Source organism: Beta vulgaris, chromosome 6 (genome assembly GCF_026745355.1).
Source record: "Beta vulgaris subsp. vulgaris cultivar EL10 chromosome 6, EL10.2, whole genome shotgun sequence".
Classification (NCBI taxonomy): domain Eukaryota; kingdom Viridiplantae; phylum Streptophyta; class Magnoliopsida; order Caryophyllales; family Amaranthaceae; genus Beta; species Beta vulgaris.
The window spans coordinates 25,069,875-25,085,115 of record NC_079207.1 but is presented as its reverse complement, the minus strand read 5'-3'; the positions used below and the strand labels follow the sequence as shown (position 1 = coordinate 25,085,115).

Genomic DNA, 15,241 nt, shown 5'->3' with positions numbered 1-15,241 from the left:
TAACATATAAAACAAATGTCTTGTTTATTAATGTGTTATAGTTTGACATCTAAAAATCACTAAAATTTTTACTTCTGTTACAGCAGAAGGTGTTAACACTTCATATTCTTAATCTTACTTGCTTGGTGGATACTTCATAACATTATTAACCTGGCACATGGAAGACCACATCTTCTGTATTCTTTTTCTTTTTATTATATATGTTATTTCTGTATTTTAATGCTGGATCTTTTTGGTTTGTACTCAGGATTGGTTGCTCCTAGAAGAAGGTCTTACAGGAGGAGGACGAACAACGGGGTCATGATCTTTGACCAAGAAGACATATATAAGGACAGTGAAAGTGAAAACAGTGATGATGAGGTCATAGAGCTCTTGAAAGGGGATGGATATTCTGCTATATCTTATCAAAGCGACGAATATCAGCTCATAGAGATTGTCAGTGATACTAGTATTAGTGATGATGAGGTTACAGGGTATTACTAAGCCCGGCTTAGAACTATTAGTGAAGATGTACAACAGTTGCATATTAAGGAGATTTTTTGGGCACATACTTTTTGGAACAGATTGGCAGATATGGTGCATTGACTACATAGCTTAAGTTACTTAGATTTTGGCTCCTTAGATATACGGGAATGATTATGTTAAAACTTTCTAGGTTATTATGTTTCACCATCTATGGATATTATTTTGGATTGTGTATAGTTGTCACGTTTATATAAATGCATATTTCTTTCTTTGATAATCTATAATTTCTTTTTTCCATTTATGTTAATTTTCTGAATTATTATGCAAAATAAGTAAATAAATAAATAATATTAAAAATTACGTAGCATTATTAAATATCATTATAATAATTTGGTGCATCTAAAAAGCTACTTTATAAAATTTTACAGTTGCATCTAAATATAACTAGGAGCAACATGTATAAATACCCCTAAATGTTTTTTGAACCTATGAAACGTAATTGCATCTAAATATATTTAGATGCAAAAGAAGTGGTTGCCTTAAATTAGAATCTGTGGCAAAATTTATAGTTGCATCTAAACATAAGTGGTTTTAGAAACAATATTTTTGTGCCCCAAAAACTAAGCAATAGATGCAATTTAAAATTAGAGACAAACTTATGGGTGCCTCTAAATATAAATGGTCTTATCACCAACGTAACATGTGTGCCCCAAAAATATGGCATTAGAGGCAACCTATAATTAGTGACTGTCTGGTGGTCGCCTCTAAATGTAAGTGGCGTTAGCAACAATTCAAGTTTTGTACCTCAAAAGGGTGGGATTAGGGGCAACCAACAATTAGCAACACCATACCTTGTCTGTCTCTAAAAGGTGGCATTAGGGGCAACCAACAATTAGCAACACCATAACTTGTTTGTCTCTAAAAGGTGGCATTAGGGGCAACCTATAATTAGCGACGGACTAATTAGAGGCAGCGAGAAAATTGCTTCTAAACACCATTAGAGGCTACAGATATATATATATATATTTAGATATGTAGTTTTTTTGTAGTGTCTATTGGTTAACTTTCTCCAAAAATGTTATATTGAGGACGTAATTAGGGTGGAATCTAACGATATTATGAACTTACTTCATGAACTGGAGTTACCTTCTCTTTGTGACCAACAAAAACCACCTCCTTTTTATTCCTTGTGCGTCTGAAATCAAGAAACATATGTTCTCTATGAAAGCTAATGCTTCTCCAGGTTCAGTTGGGGTTACTACAGAATTCTTTAAAACTCATCGAGATACAGTGGATCAAAATATAGTGGAGGGAATTCAAAATTTCTTTAGGGTTGGTCAGATTTTAAAGTCTTGAAATCACTATATATTGCTTATGATTCCAAAGAAATCTGCTCCCCAAAATGCTACTCAACTACGTCCTATTGGTTTGTCTAATGCAATTTACAAATGCAATTCTAAGTGCATTCTTAAGAGACGTAGAAGTTTCCTTCCAAGTATCATTAGCGATTACCAACATGCCTTTGTTTCGGGTAGGCAAATGACAGATAATATATTGCTGAGTCATGAGTTAAAGTAATAAGATTTCTTCAAGGAAACAAGTATCTCAAGCTTTGGTGGCTCTTAAAATGGACCTGACTAAAGCATATCATAGAATTGGTTGGAATTTTCTTTTCTGTGTTCTTAAAGCCTATGATTTTCCGGAGATTCGAATCAGATTGGTGAAACAATGCACTGCAATAGTCTCTTACAAAGTTCTGTTCAATGGAGTTTTTTCAGATAGCTTCTTGCCTAGTAGAGGTCTTCGACAAGGTGATCCGCTTTCACCTTACTTATATATTATTGGAATGGACATCTTCTCTAGAATGATTTCCTTAGGACAAGATATTGGTTCTTTTAAAGGGGTTAAGGTATCTAGAAGAAGTCTTTCTCTCTCACATTTGTTTTTTGTGGATGATGTGATTCTTTTTTTCCAAACTACTTGTTTCTGCTATGAACGTGAGCTCTTGATCTCCAAGATTTTGCCATGTTTCTAGCCAAATGGTCAGTTGTGAAAAATCTTTCATTAAGTTTTCTACTAGCAATATTAGTTCCTTGCTTAGAGAACATAATAAGGATTACTTGAATTACTCAGAATTGATGAATTTTTCTCCTCATCTTGGTGCACCAATTGGTTTGCAAGGTTCTAAGAAACAACATTTTACTTTCCTCCATAAAATTGCAGCAAAAAATGGTCAATGGAATTCTCTTAGGTTATCTCAAGCTCTAAAATTGGTTTTCATCAATACCATTTGTAATATCCCGAAATTCTTAAAACTCCTAAGTAATTATTTTCTCCAAATTATGAAATTCATGATTTTATCCATATCAAATTATAATTATTATTTTAGTATTTCATTTATCACTTAGTATACTGTATATATATACTTGAATTATTTATTTTATTTTTGGAAATCTAAATTTCGAAAATAATAATAAAGTTTTTTAAAAAAAAATTCTGCTTTGAAGCAAATATCTTGCGGAGAAATTGTTTCCAAAAATTTTGTCAGTTTTATCACGCAAATCTGTCAAATTGATTCCTCAATCAGTTACCACCTCCAAAATCTTCTGAATCAAATTTAAACTTTCCCCCTTTGTTTCAATCAGATCCTCCTTCCTTCTTGAATTGTTCCTCTCTCCCTCTACTAGGACTATAAATACCGGACTTCTACACCCTTTTCAAGCACAATTTTCTCTTCAAAATTCAGTAGGTGAAAAACCCATTTATGAAACACCATGTTCTACTAAACAAAATCAGAGAAGAAAAAAAAAGGGTTGTTGTCATGCCGCCGCGGCCACCAGTTGATTGGCCGGCCGACCACCTTCTGCCTTCTTTCTTATTTCTTCTTGTTCTCTCTAGAGGGACCTTCTGTTTTTTTTTTCTTTCTTTCTTTCGTAGGAACTGAACTGGAGTTCCAGTTCTTGGTTCTTCTTTTGATCCTGCCTTCTAACTTTGTGTCACTTTATTGTTTTTTTTTTCTTTTTTTTTCTTTTCCTTTTATTTTATTTAATCTTACTTTTTGTCTTTTTCTTACTAACTGATTCCTTGAATCATTAAAGTTGTTTGATACAACTTCTTATTTACTCTCGTTATTATTTTATTTTTTATTTCTCTTCATTCTCTAATTTTTTTTGAACAAAGACTTTTTTTTTTTTTTCTTTTGACAATTAATTTTTGTGAAAACTTTTATATTATCATCCACCTTCAATTCATAAACTTAATAAATTCGGATATTACATAGGTGACTAATTTAGTTCATTTACTTATTTTTCTCTAGATGGGGATTTTGTAGAAGGAGCTTTCTAGGGGTGACTTTATTAATCGTATCTGTGCTACTCGAGGTAATTTCGATGTTCATAGTACTCTATTTCCCGTTGCAAAACGGTTATCTGTGTGATTGTATGATTAAGTGGTTATGTATGTAACAAATAGTTTATAAACTAATATTACGAATTTATGAGTTAGTAATTACTATTATAAGAGTATGATTCTCATAATACTATGAAACTGGAGTATGTTATTATAATTTTGGTAATAGTATAAATCTGTTATAAGCTTGTGATTCTTTTGAAACTAAAGTATTAGTATGTGAATATTCTTGTAGAGAACCTATATGATTAGAATACGTTCTATGAACGTGTGAAATTGTATGGTTACCAACTTGAGAACTTGTGTTTGTTATGACCTTTTAATAAAAACTAAGGAGGGTAATGAAGCCCGAAAGGGTGTTGAACAGGTTGCCCTATATGATGGTATAACTATCTATAGGTTGTTTATTATATACGATACAGAATTGTTGTCTTCCTTCTATTTGTTGTGATCCAAGTAGAAGGGGTGTGCACACTAGGGACTCTATGATATTGGCCATGGTTATATTGGGGTGACGACCTCTTGTTGAAGTAGGCGGATAATAGGGATTAGTCCCTGCCTACTGGCGTTCATATTTCCCTCTCTTAATTTAAAATTGTTGTTTTTAGTTGCGTGAATCAATGTTATGATTATGTGACTTGTGTCTGGAGTTAGTAATACAAACGTTCGAAAATCCAAACATTAATATTGAAATTGTTGGATCACTTTACTCATTTTCTAAAATCAAATTTTATATTAAAATTATTATTTTTACAGGATGGAGTCGAATTACTCAGTTTTCTGATTTTTGGGAGTTGTCTCTCTTGTTGTCTTCTTTCTATTACTTTGCAGGTTGGACTTGGTGATGGGATCTCGTGTGAGGAGGCTTAGATAATTCACCTAGACGACCTTATTTAGTTTTTCTATCTTGGAGTTATTATTTTAGTTTTTATCTAACTTCAGTTGTAATAATATTCTTATTTTAAGATAATTGGGTTAATTTATCTTTTTGTTAGCCTTACGTTTACTCTTAGAGAGTGAATGGGCGGTAATATCCTCCAAGTTTGAATAAAGGATTTCCTTAAACCTATATATATTTGACATTACGCTTATTTAAATTTGGAGGGTGTTACACCATTTTAGTAGATATGATGTCTCATATTATTTCTTGCTATGAACTACCAAAATCCATCTCGTCTTCCATTGATGCTCTTATCACAAGGTTTTGGTGGGCTGGCTCCTCTTTCAAAGGTATTCATTGGGTCAAAAGTTCCATCATTCATCTCCCAAAAGGGATGGGAGAGCTTGGAATTAGGGCTACAACTTTGGTTAATAAATCTTTTTAAATGAAAAAGGCTTGGTCAATCTTCTCGCAGCTCCATAATCTTCTCAGTAAAGTGTTTAGTACTATGAGTCCTTCTCCTTTATTTTCGAAGACAAGGGGCACCCTTTTAGGTCTCACTCTTGGGGAGCTAAAAGTATTGTCCATGCTGAAGTTTCACTTAACAAAGGCCGCAGTTGGAAGGTTCGTAATGGTCACAATATTCATATTTTTTCTGATCCATGGGTTCAAAGTGTTATTTCGTAAGCTAACTCTTCAATCACTTTACGTCAAGCACGATATGCTATGGTTAATCAATTATTGCTATGGATCCTTCTCCTAAATGTAACACTCCTATGGTTCGACAATATTGTTTTTTCAAGGATGCTCATAATATTTTATGCACGGAGCTTCCCCAACATTATGCACGGAGCTGCCCCAACATGATGAACAAGATGCTATGGTGTGGAACAATCATAATTCTGGTTCATTTACTACTAAAAGTGACTATGCTTTTGTCTCGTCTTGTCAACAGAACCAAGATGCTAATCAACAACATATTTCTCCCCTTTATAAGTTGATCTATCATCTCAATATTCAACCTAAATGGAAGTTATTCTTATGTAAAGTCAGTTACAATGCTCATCCGCTCAGATGTAATATGGCTACAAAAAGGATTGTGTCTAGTTTCTCACATCCTTTCTGTCAAAACAATGATGAAGATGACATTCATTTATTTCGTTCGTGCCCCAAAATTAAAATTTTATCGATGAATAGTAAGCTTGTTGTTCAATCAAATGTTGATGAATCCATATCGATGAAAGATTGGATTTGCTCTTATATCCAACTGTTTTCTAGTGAGGATGGTTAAGATAGTCATAAAATCTGAGTTTGTGGCTCACTTATGGGGTATTTGGATTGCTCGGAATAATACTATATTTCGAGGTGATGACTCTTTGGAGGTTTAAATCAAGATCTCCATTGTTGTGGCTAATATTCAACATGTGAAATATGTGGAGTGTTTGCAAAATCAGCTCAGATCTCTCCACCCCCAGAACATGCTCAAGACTGCCCTGCAGGATTCATGTTTCTTCATTTGGGTTTTCATTCTACTAGGGAAGCTGCTAATGTTATTCAAATTGATGGTTCATGGGACAAAAACTCAAAATGTTCAAAAGCTGGCTAGCTAGTTTATGGCTTCCTCAGATCGACACCACCAGTTTTATGGTAATAATTTTTTTGGCTAAGTATGCTCTACATGATGAGGTCTAAATGTCACTCCTTTGCCTACAATGGGTCATTGACAAAGGTTTCTCTATTGTCAAACTCTCAACACATTCCAAAGGTAGTGTCCAACTTCTCAAAGCCAAAGGGTTAACTATTGCTACTCTTCGTTGGACGACTCAATATATTCTCGACTTGTTTGTCTCCCTTCTTGTGTATTGTTTGTGAGGTCTCTAGAGACCAAGTGAAAGATGTTGGGTATATGGTTCATATGAGGCTCAATGGGGTGTATGGGGTGTGGAAAAAGGTTGCGTCGAAGGAAAAACGGTGAAGGAATTGAAGTAGGGGCTCGGTAGGCTCGAGGGGTGCGCCCGCACGTCGGGCATGTCCGCCCGCACTCGAGGACCGTGCGCCCGCAGGTCGAGCTGACGAGTTTCTTCAGTGCTCCTGTCTGCCCGCGCGCGAGATCGTGCGCCCGCACGTCTTCGGGGGGAGTTTCTTCAGCGTTTTCTGTCCGCCCGCGGGTGAGGACCCTGCGCCCGCACGTTATCGAGCTGCGGGGTGCGAGATTTTCGTTTTTTTTTGTTGTTTAATGAGGGTATAAATAGGTGCCCTAATTATGATTATATTATTCATCATCTTTAACACATAGTTTGAGAGAGAAAAAGCTTTAGAGATAGCTCTTGAGTGCTTTTGTAATCTTTATCAAACATTCATTGATTCCTAGTGCAGATTCGTGGTTTTTCTCCCAGTTCTTGGGTTTCCACGTAAAAAGTTTTGGTGTGTTTTTCCTTGCTTTCTTATTTGATATTCTATAATTGTTTGCTATTATTCTTGGATTGATAGTCAATAGGACTTACAAGTGGTATCAGGAGCTAGGTTTGATTATTGTCTAGATCAAGAATAATTAACAATGGAGGATTCAAAGATTAGAATTGAAAAGTTTGATGAGACAGATTTTGGATATTGGAAGATGCAAATAGAGGACATCTTATATCAGAAAAATATGTATCAACCTTTGTCTGAAAAGCCTGCTGACATTGAAGAGGCTAAGTGGAAGGTACTAGATAGGCAGGCACTAGCGGTGGTGCGTTTGACATTGGCTCGGATTATGGCTTTCAATGTCAAGGACATCAAAACAACGGCTGGATTGATCAAAGCTCTGTCAGATATGTATGAGAAGCCCTCGGCTATGAATAAGGTATATCTGATGCGCCGTTTATTTGATTTAGAGATGAATAATGGTAGTTCTGCTGCTGAACATATTAATGAATTTAATTCTATAATAAGTCAGTTATCGTCTGTTAATATTGCTTTTGAGGATGAAGTGAAAGCTTTAATTTTGTTGTCCTCTTTACCTACGCTTGGAAACTGTTGTTACTGGTTAGTAATTCCTCTAGTAAAGAGAAATTGGTTTATGATGTTGTCCGTGATCTTATTTTGAGTGAGAGCATTCGAAGGAAAGAGAGTGGAGAATCATCTGGAGCATATAGTGTAGAGGGAGGGGAAAACAAAAGGGAAAAGGGAAGAATTCACAAGGGAGATCAAAATCAAGGGGGCGAAGTAAGTCTAAGGGCAGAACAAATTTTACCTGTTGGAATTGTGGTGAGAAGGGTCATCCAAAGAGGGATTGTCCACATCCCAAGAAGAAGGGTGGAAAATCTGATCATAATGAAAACGAGGATAAGTGATAACTCATCGATATTTTCTGCATCGAATGAGGTTGAGGATGCTCTGTTTTGAGTGTTGATAGTTCTATAGAGTCGTGGATCCTAGATTCGGGGCATCATTTCATTCTTCACCCATGAGGGAGCTGTTTCAGGACTTCAAGGCAAAGAAGTTAGGAAAGGTCCATCTTGCTGATGATAAGACCTTGGATATATGGGGAAGGGAGATGTGGTTGTCAGGACTACGAATGGAGGAACTTTAAAACTGCATGATGTTAGGTACATTCCAGGCCTAGCAAAGAATCTGATTTCTGTGAGTCAACTGGACTCATGTGGCTACAAAACTGTGTTCTGTGAGGGAAAGTGGAAGATTTTCCAAAGGTTCCATGATTTTGGCTAGAGGTACTAAGATGGGAACCTTATACACTATTGCAGGGTGTACAGACATGATTGGTGCAGCTACGGTAGATGAGACCAAGTTATGGCATACTAGACTTGGTCATATGGGTGAGAAGGGGATGAAAATTTTAGCTTCAAGTGGCAAGTTGTCAGGGTTGAAATCAGTTGACATGGAATTTTGTGAGAGTTGTGTCTATGGCAAGCAGAAAAAGGTGACTTTCACAAAAGCCAAGAAGGAGTTGAAAACTGAGAAGCTAGAATTGGTGCACACTGACTTGTGGGGTCCTTCACCAGTCAGATCCCTTGGAGGCTCAGGTATTTTGTTACTTTCATTGATGACTACAGCAGGAAGTGTGGGTCTACTTCATGAAGAAGAAATCTAAATTTCATGAAACTTTCAATGAGTGGAAAGCTGAGGTCGAAAATCAGACTGGAAGAAGGATTAAGTGCATTAAGTCTGATAATGGAGGTGAGTATGAGTTGACAGAGTACACAAAACTCTGTAAGGAGAACGGCATAATTCTGAAGAGGACTGTTCCAGGGAAACCTCGAAGAATGGAGTTGCAGAGGGATGAACAGGACACTGACTGAGAGGGCTAGATGTATGAGGTTGCATGCAGGGCTACCTAAGACTTTCTGGGTAGATTCAGCTAGTACAGCAGCTTATTTGATAAACAGAGGACCATCAGTTCCTTTGGAGTTCAAGTTGCCAGAGGAGGTTTGGAGGGAAAGAGGTAAATCTTTCTTTTCTAAAACTATTTGGTTGTGTTGCATATGTTCAATCTGAGAAACGTGACAAGTTAGACCCAAAAGCTGTTAAATGTTATTTTATTGGGTATGGTTCTGAGAAGTATGGATATCGATGTTGGGAACCAAAAGGTAGGAAGATTTTGAGACACTGTGATGTCACATTTGATGAGACTAAGCTGTATAAGGATGCATTTGGTGACAAATCTGAGATTACTGAAGTAGTGGGAGTTCAGGAGAAGGAAATTGTGAAGATAGGTGGCATTGAAGTTAGGGATGTCATTGTTCCAGAATTGGGTGAACAACATAGAGATGAAGTTCACACTCCTGCAGGGTCTGATTCTGAGGAGTCAGATATCTCACAGCCTGGTAATACAGAGGGCACAATTGTCATACAACCAAGAGGCTCCAGTTCTAGTGCAGGGAGAATTGTCTCTCAAGTTGACTTGAGAAAATCCGCAAAGGTGTCTCCAAACCTGTTCGATATTCACCTTCATGTATTATTTGTTACTAACTGATGCAGGTGAACCAGAATCATACAAGGAAGCAATAAATTCGACAGATTCATCTAAGTGGGAGTTAGCCATGAAAGATGAGATGAAGTCCCTGGAAAATAATCAGACATGGGAGTTGTCTGCATTACCTAAAGGTATGAGAGCACTTAGCAACAAGTGGATCTTCAGACTAAAGAAAGAGCCTGATGGAAGTGTCAGGTATAAGGCGAGATTAGTAGTAAAGGGGTTCCTACAAAAGGAGGGTATAGATTATAATGAAATATTTGCTCCTGTTGTGAAGTTAACTACTATTCGTATCTTGTTGGCTATTGTTGCTGCTGAAAATTTGTTCTTAGAACAGATGGATTTAAGACTGCGTTTCTACATGGTGATCTGGAGGAGGAAATTTACATGAAGCAACCAGACGGTTTTCAAGTTCAAGGGAAGGAGAACTTAGTGTGCAAGCTCAAGAGGAGCTTATATGGACTGAAGCAGGCTCCTAGTCGTACATAAAGTTTGACACCTTCATGTGTAGCAGTGGGTTCAAGAGAGCTGATAGTGATCATTGTTGTTACTTTCAGAGGTATGAAAATGGCTATGTTTATTTACTTCTGTATGTTATGATATGCTGATTGTGGTACTAGTATGGATGTGATAAATGGAGTGAAAGGAAAACTGTCACAAGTTTTGAGATGAAGGATTTGGGTGAATCTACACAAATCTTGGCATGAAGATTTCAGGGACAAGTCTACTGGTATGTTGAAGTTGTCTCAGGAGGATTAATTCTTAAGGTGCTGAAGAGGTTTAATGTAGGAGATGCTAAACCCAGAAATTCACCACTTCCTAGTGATCTCAAATTGACAAGGGAGCATTCACCAACTACAGAAGCAGAAAAGGAGCGGATGGCCACTGTTCCCTATGCTTCAGCTGTTGGTAGCTTGATGTATGCCATGGTGCACACGACCAACATTGCTTTTGCAGTGGGAGTTGTTAGTAGGTTTGTTTCAAATCCAGGTGAGAAACATTGGAGGCTGTAAAGTGGTTACTAAGGTATTTGAAGGGTACTTCAAGTATGGGGCTTTGTTTCTGGCAGAAGGGAGTAAAGCTAGAGGGTTATGTTGATGCTGATCTCAGTGGAGATATCGATACAAGCAAAAGCACTTCAGGATATGTCTCTACTGTGGGGGTACTGCAGTGAGTTGGATGTCCAAGTTACAGAAGTGTATCTCTTTGTCTACTACAGAGTCTGAGTATGTGGCTATGTCGGAGGCAGGTAAGGAGATGGTATGGTTGATTGGTTTTCTTGAGGAGATGGGCATTAAACAGGACAAAGTGACACTTTATAGTGATAGTCAAAGTGCAATGCATTTGGCTAAGAATCCCATGTATTGTAGGACTAAACACATTCGTAGGCGTTTTCACTATATCATGAGTTTAGTGGAGGAGAATGAGTTGAGTCTGGAGAAAGTGTTGGGTGCTAAGAATCCAGCAGATGTGCTCACTAAGAGTGTGAGTTGTGATAAGCTAAGGTTGTGCAGGACCTTAGTTGGTCTTCGTTGATTGTTGGCTAAGATGGTGAACTAGGAGTTGAGATGAATGAGAAGATGATGAAGGTATGGAGCTTTTCTTCACTTACACCTATCTCCAAGTGGGAGATTGTTGGGTATATGGTTCATATGAGGCTCAATGGGGTGTATGGGGTGTGGAGAAAGGATGCGTCGAAGGAAAAACGGTGAAGGAATTGAAGTAGGGGCTCGGTAGGCTCGAGGGGTGCGCCCGCACGTCGGGCATGTCCGCCCGCACTCGCCCGCACTCGAGGACCGTGCGCCCGCAGGTCGAGCTGACGAGTTTCTTCAGTGCTCCTGCCTGCCCGCACGCGAGATCGTGCGCCCGCACGTCTTCGGGGGGAGTTTCTTCAGCGTTTTTTGTCCGCCCGCGGGTGAGGACCCTGCGCCCGCACGTTGTCGAGCTACGGGGTGCAAGATTTCCGTTTTTTGTTGTTTAATGAGGGTATAAATAGGTGCCCTAATTATGATTATATTATTCATCATCTTTAACACATAGTTTGAGAGAGAAAAAGCTTTAGGGAGAGCTCTTGAGTGCTTTTGTAATCTTTATCTGAACATTCATTGATTCCTAGTGCAGATTCATGGTTTTCTCCCAATTCTTGGGTTTCCACGTAAAAAGTTCTGGTGTGTTTTTCCTTGCTTTCTTATTTGATATTCTATAATTGTTTGCTATTATTCTTGGATTGATAGTCAATAGGACTTACAAAAGATGCTCATAATTTAGCTAGATTCTATTGTTTTTCTCCTTGATGGTTTTAGCCTAGTTGTAGCTCTTGTCAAAAAAAAAAAGCACACTCATTTTTTGATTGACGAAGAGCTCGAACAAGAACACAAGGATTCGATTGAAAGCTCTACTTTTTCCAACGATGAAAACTTCCAGATTCGATCAAAGTTCACTTCAAAGAAATATTCATCAAAATTTAGTGTACAAACTACAGCTAAGGCCTTCACCGTAACTATGTATGTAGGTATTTACTCAATTTACATGAATTCTCTATTCTCTCTGTACCATGTACATGAACACAGGAAAATAATTATACGTTAAAGTCGCTCTTGGCTATTTCCGATCTTCAAGAATCAAAAGCCCTTCAAGCTCAACACCCTCACCCCAAAATCAAAAATCAATAAATAATTATAAAGCAATAACAAGGTACACTATTGCCAATACAATTGTACAGCAGCATCTTGACATTATCACGATAAACATTTGGTACCTCTTAGCCTGAAGATACAGACACAAAAACACATCAGTCATTATAGTTCAGGGGAACGGAAGAAGGTTAAAACACAAATGAAATCAGATATACCATCAAAAAACATGACATAAGCTTTTGGCAGCCAATCTATGCGAAGTAAGCAATACATGGCGAAGCACAACATCAAGGGTAAACCAGGCAGCTTTGACTTGGAACTTTGAAATGCTCAGAGTTCCAAAATCATTTGAATTGCATGTCGTTGAGATTGGGCTAAACCCTGCAACATCAGCATACGACAAAATTTTGATACCATTTCAAGCTGAATGCAAAAACACAATTGAAATTTTCTCCAGATATACAAATTCTAATCTTTGAGGCAACCTGGGAAAGCTGGTCGAAAAGTGTTCTATCACTCTCGCAGAACTTCACCAAGAAGTCAACAAGATAATTTGCCAAATTGATCTGCAAAAAGATAAATGAAACAGATACCAAGTACTCAGACCAAATATAGATTTATCAGCCTGGACACAATGCGCCAATCAAGTAGCATGGCAAACAACCTCATTGAGGGAATCGACACTACTTAATAGATCATCTTCATCTCCATCCTTTTCGTTCTTCAGCACCATGTGTCAGCAAAAAAGGTCAGTTGCAAGTGTAATACTAAGAATAGAAACCACTTCCTAGAAAAAAGTAAAGCAAAAAAGAATAGAAAAGGAAGGAAGACTATGAACCAAGGTGATCTGGAAAGAAATGGTAGGGAAAACACCTCAAATACTTTCGCCATTGCAGCAAGATGATCATAAGCTGGTTTTCCTGATGATTTGGCAGTAGCCACATGTAAGAGATCTTGATCTACATCTGCATCTCCTGCACCAACTTCTTCCCAGTCACTATCCTGCCAAAACATTCAATCCAAACTTTTAGTCCTTGTTACTTTCCACTTTCTAGGATAAAGCAACGAGTCAGATAGTCAAACCTCCTCATCATGCTCAATCACTTGTTCTTGTATCTCAATTAGTGTATCAGCTAACAGGGCCAGAATCTACATTAAAAAGAAATTGTTAGACAAGTTATTTCCCATTGTTAGTTTTCTAACCTCTATCATAACTGTCTTGCAGTGGATGAGGGTCAACTAACTACTGAGAAACAGCAACAAGAACAAAATGCTCAGTGCAGATCATACCCCAAGTCGGGTGTGAGGAGATTAAGAGAAACACAGCTTTTCCACTTGACTTGACTAGCTCACAGAGAATTTCCATGGCTCAGTAATCAGTATGAACAGATTTACTAATTTACCAACAAGTAAATGCAGCAGGCTTCATAATTTTCCTTTTTTCAGGGAAAGGGAGGTGGAGGTGGGGGTGGAGGTGGGGGTGGAGGGAATGTGTTGTAGTTTGATTCAAAAGTATTGCAGGGATGACTATCTTAAAAGTATGAATTGCATGGAGAGGGAGAGCAGGATGGGAAAGCATCTTGTAAGCCTAACGCAGCTCATCTGTTGGCAATTCCACAGGATGTACTTACACTACCATAGTACCATTACAAAGCAAGAGTTGGTTTGGTCAACCAACATGGTGTTCATCGGCCGACAATGCATAACCAATCAGTGACGGGGTTCATTATATCATTGCAATCAAGATATGAGCATAACCCACTCATTGAAATTCACAAAAGGATGGATCTCCCAAAACTGAAAGTTGTTATATATATTTATTGAGTGGCACGGACATGCTAAAGGACTCTAGTCGATCCAGGATGGGAAGTAGACAACTATTATGAATGAAATCATGGTTCTTCCCCAAGTACAAGGGGTTAGGAGTTGGGATAATGTCATTATGTGAAAATTAATTCCACACAGAGGGAGTACCTTTGAATTTAGAGGCATGACAGTCCACTGCTCCGGAGCTGCTTTAGATTTGGAACGCGTTGTTATTCCTCCAGTGCTCTTCACACAATAAACAGTCAGTTCTTACATAAAGTAGGTCCAACAAAGAGTTCTAGACATGACTACAAACCTGAATTAGATGGCCTTGAACAAAATTTTTTGCCAATTCAACATGCCTAGTAGACAGCAAAAGAGCCAATGCAGTGGTAGTAACTTTAATTTGGTACGAACCCTGTATCTCACCTAAAGAAAGCTAAAATTAATGGAGATAAAATTTCAAACAGAAATCAATAACCACAGTCATATAGATACACAGATAAATCCCAGATCGTCAAATATAGGTATCTATACTATAGAGAAGAGTAAGGGGAGCACAAATGGGCAGTGAGCCAGCAACTCACACAGTGCAAAACAATTGCAGAACAGCAGAAGGATGTACCTGCATATTACCTAATCAGCTCAGCAATAAGCAGCAAACCAAATCACCTTGGTGATTGAAAGAATATATCCCCAAAGAGGTGATAGGATCTATCAACTGCCAGAGAAGTCTCCAAAGGCATTAATTCCTTCTCCAGAACAGAGGCAGAGCCACGGAGGGACAAAGGAAACTGGAACCCCCACATAGTTAAGTTGTGTAATTCGATACAGCCAAATGGCTCATAGATATTGCGACAGTACTGGAAAAACTAGGAGACTAAAAGACGTAAAGTTTGATAATTATATGCCTTTAAAGATTTTTTAAAGTCGAATAGCTCCTGATCGGTATTCTTGTTAGCAACATCAATCCATTTTTTTTTTTTTTCTGAAGTGCCTCCTGATCGTTATTCTTGTAAGTAACATCAACATAAATTCATTCATCACAGCAGACACTTCATGGATCCAAAT

The 15,241-nt window shown here is 37.8% G+C and overlaps 1 protein-coding gene across 3 annotated transcripts in view; it reads right to left on the bottom strand.

The window, feature by feature from the left end:
* Positions 1-12,153: 12,153 nt before the first annotated feature.
* Positions 12,154-15,241, bottom strand: part of LOC104896318 (uncharacterized) — a 31,174-nt gene continuing 28,086 nt past the window's right edge. For 2 of the 3 annotated variants that reach the window (XM_048647513.2, XM_057395973.1), the window contains 6 exons: positions 14,487-14,599; positions 14,339-14,416; positions 13,448-13,513; positions 13,238-13,366; positions 13,029-13,085; positions 12,582-12,930 (listed from right to left, as the gene is read on the bottom strand). In XM_048647513.2, coding sequence (XP_048503470.1) covers positions 12,754-12,930; positions 13,029-13,085; positions 13,238-13,366; positions 13,448-13,513; positions 14,339-14,416; positions 14,487-14,599 — 620 coding nt within the window. In that variant the 3' untranslated portion in view covers positions 12,582-12,753. Of the gene's footprint in view, positions 12,495-12,579; positions 12,931-13,028; positions 13,086-13,237; positions 13,367-13,447; positions 13,514-14,338; positions 14,417-14,486; positions 14,600-15,241 lie in introns of those variants that run through there. The other variant, XR_008969940.1, reaches the window with a different exon arrangement.